Source organism: Sciurus vulgaris (genome assembly GCF_902686455.1).
Source record: "Sciurus vulgaris genome assembly, chromosome: 9".
Lineage (NCBI taxonomy): Eukaryota > Metazoa > Chordata > Mammalia > Rodentia > Sciuridae > Sciurus > Sciurus vulgaris.
This window is the reverse complement of record NC_136469.1, coordinates 8,601,899-8,618,961: the sequence shown is the minus strand read 5'-3', so window position 1 is coordinate 8,618,961 and position 17,063 is coordinate 8,601,899. Positions and strand designations below refer to the sequence as shown.

Genomic DNA, 17,063 nt, shown 5'->3' with positions numbered 1-17,063 from the left:
AATCAATGCCACAAGATTTCAAATATATATATTGATATAACACAATTATCTATGTCATTCATTTTTACACAAATTACAAAGCTAAATCCTACCTCAATTCAAAACTTTTGAAGCTTTCCTACCAAAGAAAGAAAGAAAGAAAGAAAGAAAAGAAAGAAAGAAAGAAAAAAAAAGATTTCCTTTTTCCTTTGCTTCATTGCTGGGGTTTGAACCCAGGGCATTGCCCATGTTAAGCTTTTGAAGCTTAACCATAACATTTACTGTAAAAATGAGAATTTTTTCTCTGAAATTCTAAAAAGTGAGAAGGTAGGTAGTATTTTTTTGATCATTTTTAAGTGGGGTGCCCTGGCTTCACACCTATAATCCCAGTGACTCAAGAGGCAGAGGCAGGAGGATCACAAGTTTGGGCAACTTTTAGCAAGACTCTGTCTCTGTATGAAAAACAAAGTTCATGGCTAAGGGATGTGGGTCAGTGGCAGAGCACCAATGGATTCCAATCCCCAGCACTGCCAAAAAATTCAGAATCAACTCTAGATCTTTTATGAAAAGGCTGGGTATGTAGCTCAGTGGTAAACACTTGCCTAGCACATGGAAGGCCCTGGGTTATCTCCAGCACTGGAAAAGAAAAGGAAAATAACAAAATTAAAGGTTAGTTGCTGCAAAATAGTATCAAATCAATAATAAATAGAAAAGCACATCACAATGAAATATTCTGCCCTATCTGCACTTATTTTTGCTGTGCTAGAGATAAATCAAGGGTTTTGTGCAAGGAAAGGAACTCTACCACTGAGCTGTACCCTCAGCCATGTAGTATGTAATATCAGTGCAAAGGCTTTAATTATGGACTACCAAATGCTATTTAAAACATTTTATCATTACATTTCAAATTCATAACAATGGAGGGATGGTTATATTTACTTTGGGTCAAAGTGACCTAACCTGATCATTATATTCAATGTCTTTCATATGGAGCTTGCAAAAATTAAAACATTCGTTTTGATAAAAATACTTTTGGGGTCGGGATTTTGCTCAGTGGCAGAGCGCTTGCCTTGCACGCACGAGGCTCTGAGTTGGGTCCTTGGCCCTGAGGGGGGGGCAGGGGGGATTCTAAAAAAAAAAAAAAAATGCTTTTAACACTGTCGGGTTTATTACTGAGCTCCCAAATTACTTTTTAAAAACATCTAGGAAATAACCATAAATATACTAAAAACTGTCTCTACTTTCAGTTCTCTCCTTTTGTTCTTAGTAGATGTTTTATTACCATTTTTAAAAATATTTTTAGTTATAGACCAACACAATGCCTTTTATTTATTTATGTAGTGCTGAAAATCAAACCCAGTGCTAGGCAAGTGCTCTACGACACTGAGCCACAACCCCAGTCCCTTCTTATTAATATTTTAAAACTTGGATTATCTGTTATTCCAACAGCTAAATTCTTTCACGTGCTTTTTGGGGGAGTTTTTTTTTTTTTTTCCTTTTTAACTTAAGAATTCTGTCTATTGCTAAAGGAATTAAAAATATCACAAACAGTGTTCTATCATTCAACAATCTTCATTTTTATAATCACGATGCAACTGGCTATGGAGAGTTGGTTTCTGAGACATATAAAAAATTTGTACAAGTTAATCTATACCTTTCTTCCATGCATACTTTATTGCTAACTACACGAGATAACACTGTTTTACTATTTATCAAAATCACTTCTAAGAGCTTTTTATTTTGGGAAAAAAAAACCTTTTATGATCTAGAATTGCATATTGCAAAATGCAGATTAAAATTAGACTGAACTGTATACTGCTCAAAACCATATTAAGAACACATTAATTCAATAAATAACTATAAGACTGGATGGCTTTTGAAAATATTTACATTGAACTTAGTGGAAGGAAAAATATTAGTTTTGGATGTATTTAACTTATTTAGTGAAGTCATATAATTATAAAAACTGTTGTTCTGACTAAAAGAAGTGACTGAAGAATAGGAATGGAATTGTCAGAATGTACTAGACAACTGAGACATAAAGGGCTGTTTCTGAGAAAGTTTCTGAGACAGATCTTAACCAAGTGAGTGCAAGTTTTAACCAAGAAAAAGCTATAGTCTATTTTGTACTGTTATATATTCCCTTTTATATCTGTACTTTTTCTGAAATGAACCCATATATTTCCACATATAGATGATAAACAACTGATATCTGCTTTAAAAATACATTTCATCACTTTTAGGATATCATTTAAGAGTATTAAAAGAAAGATACAGATCAAAAAATATATTGGAACTATATGGCTTAATGCAAAAAAGGGGACAAAATGGGACATTTCCCCCAAAAAAGGCAGAATAAAAAAATCTGCAAAATGCACTGCTCTGTGTGTACTCTTTTCAGTGGAAACTACATTGTAGAAACAAAATCTCTATCTTAGAGAATAGTTCTGAGAAATAATGACTATCCCTAGAGATATTATACTCTCAATTTCTACTACTTAAAAGTCAATACTAATTCTTTTTTACTACTATTTAACTTTGGGATTTATTTAACTTAGATTTGGGATTAAGTCAGCCTTTCAATTTATTAATGTAAGTTAATCCAGTTGACTGGCATTATGATCACAAAGGCCCATGTGTCGTCTGTGTTTTCCCTTGTAGGCTGAAGTATCATTTCAGTCTTTTTCCATGAAATTGAAGCCTCTGGACTGAACTGAATGATGTAAACAAATCTGGTGATGATGCTAAATTTACTGTCCCTTCCCATTTAATTAAGAAGCACCAAAACTGGAGCCAAGGTTTCAAAAAGTTAATTTAACAGCAGGAACTATAATTTAATCACATCATATCATATTACACTATGTAACATTATATATTTTGCCTATTGATATGTAACACAGTTAAGTTTATTACAAGCATTATTTCCTAAGTCTTATGGTATAAGTGCTCCTTTTCAGTATTACTGCTTATTTAATAGTGTTTATATTGTAACATTCAGTAAATCAATGATAATATAATAATGCAATGCATTGTGCCATTTCTCCCTACCCTGTGTTAAGGTATTAACAAAATCAATTAAGAAAACCAACACAACTATTAAAACTGAAACGAGGTACCAACATCACAGATGCATGCTTGAGTAGGTCAACAGCATTTTCCCCCATAAGATAATTTCATCAAAAAGGCTTCTCTTTTTAAGCTAGTATTATTTCAGCAGCAGCAGGTCCTCAAGACAAGTAAATCAAAAAAGTTTCAGGGGAAAACACAGGTTCTAAGAAAATATCAATGCACATTGCTAACTAAAGAGGCAAATTGCTGGTGTCACTTTAACATAAAATTGTGCATTTTCTCTTTCCACATGTGACTTAGTTCATTTATTTGATGACAACAAAACTGGAGTTCTTGTGGTATACCAATGAGATGGACTAATTTGTTGAGAAACCTCTTATTTGTTTTAATATTTAAATTATAACAATACAATAACTAGAAAAAGGCCAGTACCCTCAGTGGCTTTAAACCACATCAACTTTTGCTTTTCAAAATTACAATGCAGTTAAATCTATGCTTCTGCAACAATAGTGCAATACAGTATCCTTTCCTGAATAAAGGAAGTGAGGTTTAGATAGACTGTTGCCAATTACATACCAATCCTGCATGTTTGATATAAACTACATCAGGAAAGTTAAAACTGACTTGTACATCTATATTCAGCTGAAGCTTCACGTAAGCAGCAATGAAATGACAGGTGCACTCACTTTGCAAAACTACTTCAAAAAACAAATGACAAAGTAGTTAAGAACAATGGAACATCTGTTTTTGTGTGCCAGATGTAAAAGATGAATGGACCCTGTGGTTACTTGCACTATTTGAATTATATGAAGGTAAAATTAAGATTTAGTCTACTTCCATCTCTCCAGAAGGTTTAGTATGCTGTGTGCTGTCTTTTGTTGCATCTGGTTTAGTTTCAGTTCCACTCTGTCCATCCATTGGTCCGTTATGTTCACTATTAGCTTTTGTTTTGTCTTCAGCCACTTCTACTTTTGGTTTAGGTTTATAAATGATGGGGTTACAGAAATTATCGAGTTCCTAAAGACATGAACAAATATTAAAAATATCAGAAGTTACCATTAACGTTCAAAACTCATCATTTTTCTAAATTTTCACAAAATTTCAAATTCCTGAATTTATTTAAACTTAGCTACAAAACCATTTTCAATAGCTTCGTGAAGGATTTACCTTCTGGCTAGTGCATGCTTGTGGCAACCAAACTCTTAAATGATTATATATAAATTGGGTACTAGGGACTGAACTCAAGGGCGCTTAACCACTGAGCCACATTCCCAGCCCTTATTATTTTTTGAAACAGGGTATCACTAAGTTACTGAAGCTAGTTTTAACTTGTAGTCCTCCTGCCTCAGCCTCCTGAACTGCTGGGATTACAGGTCTGTGCTACCCCACCCAGGTTTCATTGTTATATTTGCTTACTGATTTTTTATGCAGGTCTGCCCCTATGTTTTTCATGGTGTTTTCTATAACTTTTGACATTTAAACTTCCTGGTTTACTTTAGATCAAACTTCTGAAAACAAGATTTTACCAAGGAAGTTCACACATTTCGAACTGGGTCCAAGATACCTATACTGCAATGAAGACTCAGTCTCACTGAATCAAATTTACTGCTGTCAAAAGTCATCACATTGCTTTATTTCATTCTATATGGAACTAAACACCAGCACTGAGTGACAAGTTAATAAAAAGAACAGATATTCCATATCTAGAATCATTTAAAACAAATTTAACAACATAAAAAATTAGCCCTAAATTCATTTTTCTACAAGTTCTCTGTTTCTGGTACTCAGGATGGAAACCCACAAGCCACATTTCCCCAGCCCCCCTTCTGTTTTTTTTTTTTTTTTGAGACAGGGTCTCACTAAATTGCTGAGGCTGGCTTGAGATTCTCTTGCCTCAGTCTCCTAAACTGCTGGAATTACAGGCATGCACCAAAATGCCTGGTTGCAAATTATTTCTTTAAGTATGATTTCCATTAATCAATTTCAAGCCATGAACTCATTAAAAAGGGAATTGTTTCTTACCTTAGACTTTGCAACAATTTCTGACACTTTAACCACAGGATCTTGAGTGAGACTTAATTTATTCTGTGCATTCATCTTAGTATTCAGCCAAATCATGGCATCGCTGATGTATTTTTCAACTTTTTCCATTTCAGCAGGATCCAAATGATCATATCTTTCATCCTAGTAAACAAGCTTTACTTAATGTAACATATTTTAGTATATACCACTTAATGGATAATTTCTGCTTAAAAATTAATACTTATTGATTGTATACCTAACATATACTCCTGAGAAGCCACGTCCAAATTTAACAGAGCTATAACGACTAGAAGAAATAAAATCAGTGGGAGTTTAAAAAGGAAGTTTTCTGAAGAAGTCAGATTTAGAAAAGAATGATTAGCAGAAAATATTCAATGAGAAAGAAAAAAGCTGTAATGGAATGGAGTTTGTTAGAGAATAAGGAGAGGTTAGGTGACAGGCATACAGTAGGACAGACAAAGAATTCTGAACATACGGTAACATCCCGCTAAGTCTGAACAGGAGAATGTTATGTATTAAGAGACAATTCAAGAAGTCACGGTTTAGAGTGGTACCTATAGAACCAGAAATGGGAAGGTAAACACACGGCAAGATGATCTCCTGATGGATTACAGAATGGACTGAGAAAATCAAGGGAAAGAGAATTCAACAAACCCAAATGGGAAGACAGAGATACCATTTTAAAGTCACAGGTTTTCTGAGATAACCAAGAAGTTCTACTTGTATGTTTACAAATGACATATCCACTATACCTGACTCAGTTTCCCACATTTTCTTCAATTTATTCATACATCATGGATCACTTTTTTTTTTTTGGCGGGAGTAGAGGAGCTGGGGATTGAACTCAGGGGCACTCAACCACAGAGCCACACCCCAGTCCCATTTTTTAATTCAGAGACAGGGTCTCACTGAGTTGCTTAGCACCTCACTTTTTGCTGAAGCTGGCTTTGAATTCTCGGATCCTGCTGTGTCAGCCTTGTGAGCCGCTGGGATTACAGAGGGATCACTGAAGTTTCCTTTGCTAGTTCATCTTCATTCTTTCCTCTACCTACATGCTCAAAAGATTTCTCTAGCCTGAACTTTGTCCTTGAACTCTTAACTAGGTGTCTAACTTCAAACTTTGTAAAGTTTGAAATACCTACTTATGTTTCAAACTCCTGATTTTATCCTCATCTACTCTTTTGAGTTTTCCCCATTCAGTGTATGGAAACGTCATTCTTGCAGATAAACATCCCTGAAGCAGTTTTTACTTCTCTTTTTGATATATTTACATCACACCTAGCATAATTCTTTTAAGCTCTAGTTTCCAAATAAAGGTGTAAATCTGACCACTTCTTGCCCCTCACTATCTGGGTTCAAGCCTCCACCATTTCCTGCTTATATTACTTGAACAGAGTCTTAACTTGAAGTCTACTTCCAAACCTGCTAAAAAGTCAAGTCAAATCATATCACTAATATGCTCAATGACTTCCAACAGCTTCCCATCTCCAGGCTGGCTAGGCTTTCCATGGTCTGGCAACCATACCCACTATTTTAAGCTCTATACCCACAGCTTTAAGCCACACTGGCTTTCTTGCTATTTCTCCAACATGTTCTCCCCTGGGATTTTTCAGCTGCAGCTAATTTCATTTTTCTAGAACATTTCTCTTCCAGTTTTGAAGAGCCCTTATCACTTTCAGTTATCTTCTGCCATGTGTGTCCCACTGTTAGCCTGCCACTCTCTGACGAATCACCACCTCTAACAGTGCCTTACTTTCTCCATGCACTCAAGAGGACAGATAAGGCCAGGACGTTCTGAGCCACAGAATTTAAATCTTGGCATTTTCTTTTGTCTGCCTCTCCTTTTTTTCTTTTCCATTATCACACTCTATTTGTGACACTGAGTAAATCTGGACAGTTATTAGCAGACTTAATTCACAATCAGTATATGGCTTTCAATTTTAGACTGTCTGGATTGCAATTTTTGTTTTACAAACCACACAGATTTCTTCTGAAACAAAATTTCTTTCTACACTGTGCAGCAGGGAAAAATGATATAGCTGCTGAGAATTTTTAGGCTGTACCAGACCACCTAGGTTTAATTCGTGACTCCCTAACATATACTACTTACATAATCTTCAACAAATTACTTAAGTACTTCAGTTTGCTTACATGTAAATTAAGATAACAGTATTAATGCTGTATCAGGAATATGCTCTGAGGAGAATAACATGAGATACACTAAATAAAGTGCTTCAAATTCACTACTGCCTGGTAAATATAAGTTCTTATGATACCTACACCTGAAAGTTTATGGTGCTTGTCTCTCCTGCCCAATGCAGTTTTAACAATGATAAAAACTGAGAAATAAAAGTGAATTATTTATTTGAAAGTAGGACCAGTAAACCTGTCCCATGGACCAATTTCAACTGGGTGCTCGTTTTTTTTTTTTTAATTGGGTACCAGGGATTGAACTCGGGGACACTAACTAGGTCACTAAGCCACAGCTATAGCCCTATTTTGTATTTTATTTAGAGACAGGGTCTTAATGAGTTGCTCAGTACCTCCCTTTTGCAGAGGCTGGCTTTGAACTTTCAATCCTCCTGCCTCAGCCTCCTGAGTTGCTTGGATTATAGGCATGTACCACACCTGACTGGCTGCCTATGTTTTTTTCTTTTTTAAAATTAATTAATTTTTATCTGGTGCTGGGATTGAACCCAGAACCTCACACATGCTAGGCAAGCACTTGCCCATTGAGCCACAAGCCCAGCCCTTGCTGCCTATGTTTTTAATAAAAGTTTTTTTGGGGAACAGAATCATGTCCATTTGTTTACCTACTGCCTATGGCTGCACTCCCACAAAAGAGATGAACAGCTATAAAGGACTGCAAAGTCTCATATATTTATTATTTGTCTCTTTAAAGACTGGAAACCACTGGTTTAGAAGAAAATGGTATGTTTAATTTTGTTAAATTTTCCTGTTGTATTCGAATGGAGATATAATCTATATAACTATATATCTCAGGCCTTAAAATAGTGCAAAGTTAAATTAACACAGATTTAGGTGTGTATGTCAAAGAATAAAAGGGACAGGGTGCTAAGGATGACTAATGAACTGTGAACATGACCAAGAGCAACTACAAGAAAAAGCAGCCGGGGGACAAAATAAAGACTACCAGAGTTTAGTCTCAAAGAGTGCCAATGGAGGAAAAATGTTCACAAGAAACTCTTTTTCACTATATGAAAAATACAAGTGAAATCTCTTAAAAAGAAAACAATTTGGTCACTGGATTAATGTATACTGTGGTTTCAGGAAATTCTAAAAAAGTCAACGATTTTAAAAGTAACAGAATCCTCTATTATTGATAACTATCTTCAATTAAAAAACAAGTTTTAAGTATGGTTACATAAAGTCCCTGGAAATGAATAGCAACAACTGCTACAGCTCTGTAGCTGAGAATTTTTGGACAGATCCCACTTTTCCCAGATACACACACATGCCCTCATTACCAGTTGTCTTTATGAATGCATACCTTGTTTCTATAGGCTTCTATCACTTTCATGACAAGTTGAATCTTTTTTCCCAAGTCATTTAAAGCTTTTGGTCTCTCTTCATGTTCCATATACTTCATTTGAATAGGCTGGCCATATTTCTGTTAATAAAAGAAAAAACTTAAAAACTACAAATTGTTACTGAGTTTTAACAGGAGAAATTTTAATTGGCCCTTTGGAAGAATATAATGGCCATATTACAACATGTTCTGTTTCCCTACAAAGAAGTGCATTCCACTGGCTTTTAGTCACTATTACACAGGAATGCCTTAACGAGTGCCTTCTTTCTCATTTATACAATTACCTCTTGATTCTTGTTAAATAAAGAACCAATCAAAATTATTTTTTCAAAGTTAGGTGAGAACACTTCACAAAACTATTAGAAAAAGAAAACCATAAGGACTATATTATACTACATATAGAATTCATGGATTTTAAACTTATTTTCAAAATTAATATATAACTCTATACACAACATTACTGACATTAATATCTACTATTGTACATACATATATATACTCAAATTCTTTTATAAACTAAGATAAAAGTGAGCTTATTTTAACAATAATTTCTGATTTGCAGAAAAGTTAAAAGAATAGAAAGCCAGACATTCTCACTGCTTTCCTCTAATGTAAGATCTTATGGTGCATTTGTTAAAACTGGAAAAAAAAAAAAAAAAAAAAAAAAATCAACACTGGCACATTACTATTGGACTGAATCTCAGTCTTTAATTCAGATTTCACCTTTATCTGTTTCAGGATATCATAATGTATTTAGTGAATTTAAACATTTTTAAAAGAGGAGCAAATACATTTTTTTAAACATCATCTCAAAAACAAAAACAACAAACCACAAAAACATATGAAAAATTCTGTTAACACTCATTTCTATGACTTCTTAATATACTTAAGGCAAAAGAATCAAGGTTAAGTACTACTAAGAAAAGAAGTTATGTCTACTGGCCTTGGCTGCTTGGCTGGTACCAAGATTAAAAACATGCGCCAGGCATTGTAGCACATGTCTGTAATCCCAGGTGCTAGAGGGGATGAGGTAGGAGTGCCAGTTGTTGGCCAGCCTCACCAACTTAGGGAGACCCTGACTTAAAGCAAAAAATAGGACTGGGATTGTAGCTTAGTGGTAAACTGCTCCAGGACTCACATAGTAATGCAAAAAAGGGTACATTTCCCTTAGGAAGATGGCAGGTCAAAAAAAAAAAAAAAAAATCACTGAGAAGATACACTATGATAATGCCTAATTCTGATGTAAACAGATTTTCTAGTTGCTCATTATTCCCTTTAGGAGTAATTTTTGCATGGCAACAATTTCTTTTACTTTGAAGTAACATCTTTTGTACTCTCTTACCCCATCATCTCCAGTGCTTAAAGGGCTGCAATTTCCAAAATTCTAAAATCCTTATTAATGACATCAATTAGAGGCTCTAATGAAACGCAGTACCATGGGACTGGGGTTGTGGTTCAGTGGTAGAATACTTGCCTAGCATATGTGAAGCACTGGGTTCAATTCTCAACACCACATATAAATAAAAATAAAAATAATAAAGGTCCATTGACAACTTAAAAAAAAAAAAAAAAGGCAGAACCATGGCCCCATCTCATTATCTACTGAATCAGAATCTGTATTTCAATAACAGCCTAAGTAATTCATATGCACGAGAGCAATTCAAAGATCCACACTACCAAGGAATGACTTAAACTTATCTTTATCCTTCCAATATAAACTTAAAGGTATTTTTTTTTCTCCAGTGGGGAAAGGGCTGAATAACCAGCATGTATAAAAAAGTCAATCGTGGTCTTTCTGTAAAAATCATACCACTGACTTAGGAAAAGTGGACCTGGTGGCCAAGTTTAAATTTTTTTGTTTTTTGGTGAAAGAACATTCAAGAGCAGGGGTGCTATCTTTGAAATCCTTGGCTGGTTGGTGTCTCCGTCAGCTGCACTGTGAAAATAGAACAGGCCAGAGTGTTATTACTCCCCCAAATCAGAGTAGCGAAGGGTGATTCCTCCAATAAGTAAGAAGGGGTCAGGTGATAAATTGATCACTTCTTAAAAAAGACAGTAATACAGAGTTTAAGTAAAAGATGAATTCTGGTCATTTTAAAAACATTTACGTTTTAGTATTTTGATTATACATTACTTCACTTTCACAACACTGGTTATTTCTCAAAATGTTTAAGACAGAACATTTCCTCTTACACACCTCAGACTTAGCAATTTCTTACATACTTAATAAAAACACTATCCAGCATCCCACTACTGGTATATATCATACTAAATAAAATCAGCACATTGAAGCTATTACCTGCACTCCCACATTCATTACATCATTATTCATAACAGCAAAGGGATGAAATTTCCTTATGAATGGATAAAGAGATGTAATACTGTTCAGCCTTAAAAAGAAAGAAATCCAGTCTACTTGGAACAACCTGGATTAACCCAGAGGATATAACATTAAGTGAAAATAGGCTGTGCACAAAAAGATAAACACTGCATGATCTCACATTTATATAAAGCCAACTCCAAAGCAGACAGTAAAATAGTAGTCATCAACTGGATGGAGGGAGGAATGAGGAGATGCTGGTCAAGGAATTAAATATTTCAGTTAGATGGACGAGGTAAGTTCAGAGATATACTGAACGAAATGAAGACCGCAGCTGATAATAATCTAGTACATATCTGAAAACGGCTTAGAGTAGATTCAAGTTGGATTTAGCCATTCTAAAATATTCATATACATGTATTAACCTGTCAATTAAAAATGAATTTAAAAGAAAGTACACTAGCCTTTATATCATGTTTTTTAGGAAACAAATGTTTCATTCAACCCTAATATGGGACTTCAAAATTTGTACCTTTAGTTCATTAAGCTTATCCACATAAACTTGTTTAGGTTGGTCCTCTCCTTCTTCATAAAGCCAATTTTCTGTGTCTTCCAGGATTGCAGACAGTTTACTCATGTCCTAGAGATACATGTAAGAGACTGATTAGAAATGCTTTCCTAATAAATAAAGAAGTTATCAAGGAAAAACAATATTTTCAAGTTAAATTTTAGGATTTTTCTGACTCATTCACTAACATGTTATTCACCACATAATTTGGAGAAAAGAATTATACTCATAAAAGCTCAAGACGATTGATAAATTTGGTATACTTATCAACATAATCCATACTAGCATTTTCAAATAACATTTAAATAGTTCTCATAAAGATCATGAAATTTAGACTTACTTCTGGAGTGATGAATTTTTCATAGACAGTACCCAGTCTGTCTCTAAAATCATATACATATTCTTCGACCGCATTCTTAGCATCATTTCTTTCCTTCTCTAACTTATCCTGCATTATCATCTTCCCCTATTCAAAAAGTTTGAAAATAACTGTGATAAGAATACATATTAGAGAAATGCAAATCAAAACCATAATGGTACCACTTAATACCTATTAAGAGGAAAATATTTTAAGAAATTGAAAATAAGTTTCATGAGGATGTGAAGAAATTGAAACTCTTACACATTAATGGTGAGAATGTAAAATGCTGCAGGAACTGAGAGGTTCTACAACCAATGCAACACAGAATTAGAATTTTACTCCTCTGAATATATCCAAAGGAAATGAAAACAAGGACTCAAACAGGTATTTATTACAATTACCCACAACAGCCAAAAATCTAAAAACAATTCAAGTATTCATTTATAGATATATAGATAAATATATTACAATGAATGGAATTATTTTTCAAACTTAAAAAATGAAAAATTTTGAAAATTATGGTGTCTGTACAACATGGTGAATCTAATTAACGTCACTGAATTATACATTTATAAATGATTAACATGGCTAATTTTATGCTGCATTTTAGCAATTTTAAAAACTTCATAATATACCGAAAATCACTGTATACTTTAAAATGAGAGAACTGTGTGCCATCTGAATATCTCTTTAATAAAATTGCTGAACAAAACAGAGTGTATTATTTATACATACTCAACTGCATACTCAAGCGCTAAATTCCCTGTTTATTAGCCTGAGAGCAATAAAGTCACCCAATCTCAATTTTCTGAACCTAAAATACAAAGCAGAATTGCAACTTGCAGGCATTTTAGTAAGACTGAGTAATTCCTGTAAAATATTTAATACACTGCCTGGCCCTGAACTGGAACTGAATAAACATGACTCATGGGAGGGAATACTAAGTGACTGTGACCCTGAGCTCTGGAGAGACTGATCACTTGATTCCAAATCCAAAGTTACTCTCTGACTTTGGGGCAGCTTTAGTATACTTTTGTCTGTTTTCTCATCTATAAAATGGAAAGTTATCCTTCACACATTTGTTTTGAGGAATATATTAAAGGTGTTTAAAGTTGTTAGCAAAAATTATTATAATCAAAAGCAAAACAATACAGATGACGGTGCATGAACAAAATGGTCATTTTAACAAAACCATGGTATTTTAAACGTAAGAGCCCTTTATAAACTATAATGCAGTGACATTATTAATAATTTAAAATGAAAATTAAAAATTAAGAAAAATGAAATACACAAGATCTGCCAACTGTGCTTCCCTACAGTTCATTCCTTTGGGAAAATTAGCCTCCAGATATAAATTCTGAATTACAGAAGATCTCAAAGAATGTTTACTTCATGTAAAATGTACTTCTGATGTAAGTAATAAAGCATTTAAAGTCAAAATTTCTTGTTACAATAATGTACAGTAGGTGACAGAAAAGGGGCAACACTTAAGGCTAACCTCTTAAAATGCTAATTCAAGAAATTAGGAACCACCACTAAAAAAATAAAAATTACTTCTTATATAGTTACTGATGAAGAAACCAAAATTTGTTACCTCAAGAAACTTAACAGTAAACAGGTAAAAAAAAATGTCAATGACAACAGATTTTTAAAAACTATTTACTAAAAGTTAGAAAACATGACCAGAACCTTAATCTCAAAGGATATGCATTAAAAAAAATGGAGCTGCTTATAACTTCAACAAGTGACTTCTGTTGGGTGTTATTAGTAAAGACAGAACTCAAGGGGGTGAGAATCCTGTCTCAGAAAGGTTCTTCTTTATAGAGGAGATAGTATTATCTTTCATATGAATAAGACAAAATTTATTGTAAATGACATTAATATAGCTCAGTACTTTGTCAAAAATTGTGCAGTTGGATGATCTGCTTAATAATTCCTTAGGAATTTTTGACTTGTTACCCAAAATTTGGAGATACTCACTGACTACAAAATATTGAAATGTACCAACATCTGTTTCAAAATCAAATCAGATTTATATACCTCATTTTCAATGTAGCTGTTGAGAAGATCTTGGCCCAGCTGTCTACAAAGGGTACTCTGGATAGGTAGATCAACACTCTTGACTTTTCCCTTTTTAATGGTCTGATTTAATCGTTCTTGTTTTTCTAAGGGTGTTGTCTGAAATAGAAATTTTAAGAGAAGTGCAAATTTCTAAAACTAGCTTAAAAATAAATTTAAGAGTAATTTTAGAGGTGAAACAAAAAAGTAAAAGTCAAACAACTATTACTATCTATTACACTTTAGAAATACTACATTAATACTGATACTACTTTACATTCTGTGTATGCTATATCCATTCTACATAAAAGTACTAGGTCAGAAATGCAAATCAATACCACAAAGAGCTGTGGATTCACACACACTTTGATGCCCATCATTTTAAAAAAGGTAACAAGTATTGGTGAGGATGTGGAGAAACTGGAATCTTCATATATTGTTAATGAGACTGTAAAACATAGTGTTTCCTGAAAATAACTGAAGTTCTTCAGAATGTTAAATACAGAGATACAGTATGACCTAGCAATTCTATTTCTAGGTAATACCCAAGAAAAATGAAAATCCACACCCTACAAAACCCTGTACATGATTGTTCACTAACAGCAGTACTCAAGATAGTAAAAAATAAAAAAATTCAAATGCTCATCACCTGATGAAAGGACAAATGAAATGTGGTATATGTTCATCTGATGCAGTATGATTAAGCCCTTTTAAAGAATGAATTAACATATCCTATAACCAGGACGAACCCTGACAACAGGGAAAGAAAACATCTGTAAGTAAATACAGGTGAAATATCCAAAAAAAACTAATCTATAGACACCAAAGCACATTAATGGCTGCCTAAGACTGGCAGAGAGAAGGTTTAGGGAATGAGGAGTAACTGTTAATAGTAAGTAGAGCACTGCTTTTGGGCAGATGGAAAAGACTTGGAACTATGACGACGGCAGTACAACTCCATGAATATTCCCAAAAATCACACTTAAATAGGTGAATTTTATGATATGTAAACTGTATCTCAAGCTGTTAAAAGTAAAAAGAAAAAAAAAGGTCAAAATAAGAAAGTTAGAAAAACAGGTTTCAGGATTTAAACAATTTAGAGTCCGAGTCTACGATTTAAAACCTGAGGGGAAACATCTACATGGCTAAAGAATACAGATTATATATTTTGTGCAATTTAGAACAATCTGTTGAAGGTGATAGAGTTATAGCCACACTGGATCTTTCTTTCTTTGGGCAATGACTGACTAGTTAGTAAAATAATTACTCTCAAGAGTGGAGTAACTGCCTGTAATCCCAGCAGCTTGGGAGGCTGAGACAGGAGAATTCCCAAGTTCAAACACACAACCTCAGAAATTTAACAAGTTCTCTAAATAAAACATTTAATAAAGGGCTATGGATGTGCTCAGTGGTTAAACAACCCTGGGTTCAAATGCTGGTATAAAAAAAAAATTTTAAAATGCTTTTGCAAAAATAAAAATGTTCTATGCAGCAAACACTTGGAGTGGTTAATTGTCAGCTGCAGTGCACTGCAAACTTAAGTTTCCTTCATCATCTGGTATGTTGCACTTCAACTATGATACTGAATGATTTTTTTTTTTAGTTGAAAATGGACAAAATAACTTTATTTATTTTTCATGTGGTGCTGAGGATCGAACCCAACACCTCACATATGCGAGATGAGCGCTCTACCACTGAGCTACAACCTCAGCCCACTGTGTGACTTTTAACGAGAAAAAGTTACTGAAATATTTGTCCTTTTTTTCCTGCAAAAAGTCAATTATATTCACATTACTAGAGTTCATCTTATAAAGCCTCTAATAACGAACATTGATATATAATCATTCTGGCTACGAATTTTCTGTAATTTCCCATCACACTAAGATTAAAAGTATTAAGTGTATTAACCCATCAAGTCCCAAGTTTTCAATTCTACAAACAATATTCAAGTATTATTTCAAAGTTCTCATTAAGTGGTATTTTATTGCTCAATTTAAATTTTTATATGTGTTCCACATCTGAGAAGATTGGACAAAACGTAAACCAAGCATTATAAAGTAAATAATTCAAAATATCAATCTCAAAGGATACAACTATAGAAATAGTAAATCAAACCTTTGTTTTGGCTCCTGTATGATCAATTTCCTCTTCTGGGGTGTGTTCAGCATGAACTTTTTGATGAATTCCTTCTTCTTGGTCAACCTGCATTTTATCCTGGAAAGAAAATACATAACTGATAAACTATCTGAGCTAGCTACGCTGCACGCCTGTCATGCCAGTGATCCAAGAGGCTGTGGCAGAAGGATCTCAAGTTCACAGCTAGCCTCATCAACTTAGTGATACCCTGTCTCAAAAGAAAAAAATAAAAAGGGTTGGGAATATGGCTCAGTTGTAAAGCACCCCTGTGGTTTATTCCCAGTAACACACAAAAAAACTATCTTAGAGCTCAAAAGACTGTTTTGAGATGTGTGAACACAGTAAAATAGAAGTTTGTTTTTCAAATGAAAACAAAAAACAAATCCATCAATAGGTAAGTAAAATAAAAACATGCACTTAATGCCATATGAACAAATCTTGTTTACATTCACCTGTGACCAAATAATTGTGAAACAAAATTGTTCTCCAACTTACACAAAAATTTACAAGTGCTAGCTTATCAAGAGAAACAGAACACTCAAATTAAGATGAAAGTTGTTTATAAAGAGCAAAATGGAACAAAAGGGTTAAAAAAAATACACTTCTCACAAATTCAGTTATTTATTTAAAATGTAATAAAATACTGAAGGAAATTCACTGAAACTATCATTACAGATGTCCATGACTCTTTAATTTTTTGTTTTGGTATTGGGGACTGAAACCAGGGGCACCCTACCACTGGGCTACATCTCCAGCCTCCAGCTTTTTATTTTTTATTTTCAAACAGGGTCTTGCTAAGTTGCTGAGGCTGTTCTCAAATCTGCATTCCTTCCTCAGGCTGCCCCTGGGATTAAAATGTACGTGCCACCATGTCCGGCTAAAATATAAATTTAAAATTTTTATCATGTCTGAAAAATAAATTTTCAATCAATACCCCTCCACCACCACCACAGACACAAATGGTCTCTCCACTTGGCAA

At 34.0% G+C, this 17,063-nt stretch overlaps 1 protein-coding gene across 2 annotated transcripts in view; it reads right to left on the bottom strand.

Annotated features, from left to right (window-relative positions):
* Positions 1-1,446: 1,446 nt before the first annotated feature.
* HSPA4L (heat shock protein family A (Hsp70) member 4 like) overlaps positions 1,447-17,063 on the bottom strand; it is a 44,239-nt gene continuing 28,622 nt past the window's right edge. The window contains exons 14-20 of one of the 2 annotated variants that reach the window (XM_079153675.1): positions 16,064-16,162; positions 13,931-14,068; positions 11,870-11,995; positions 11,494-11,601; positions 8,603-8,722; positions 5,071-5,232; positions 1,447-4,065 (exon numbers count right to left, since the gene is read on the bottom strand). In XM_079153675.1, the coding sequence (XP_079009801.1) occupies positions 3,874-4,065; positions 5,071-5,232; positions 8,603-8,722; positions 11,494-11,601; positions 11,870-11,995; positions 13,931-14,068; positions 16,064-16,162 (945 nt within the window). In that variant the 3' untranslated portion in view covers positions 1,447-3,873. Of the gene's footprint in view, positions 4,066-5,070; positions 5,233-8,601; positions 8,723-9,983; positions 11,602-11,869; positions 11,996-13,930; positions 14,069-16,063; positions 16,163-17,063 lie in introns of those variants that run through there. The other variant, XR_013766177.1, reaches the window with a different exon arrangement.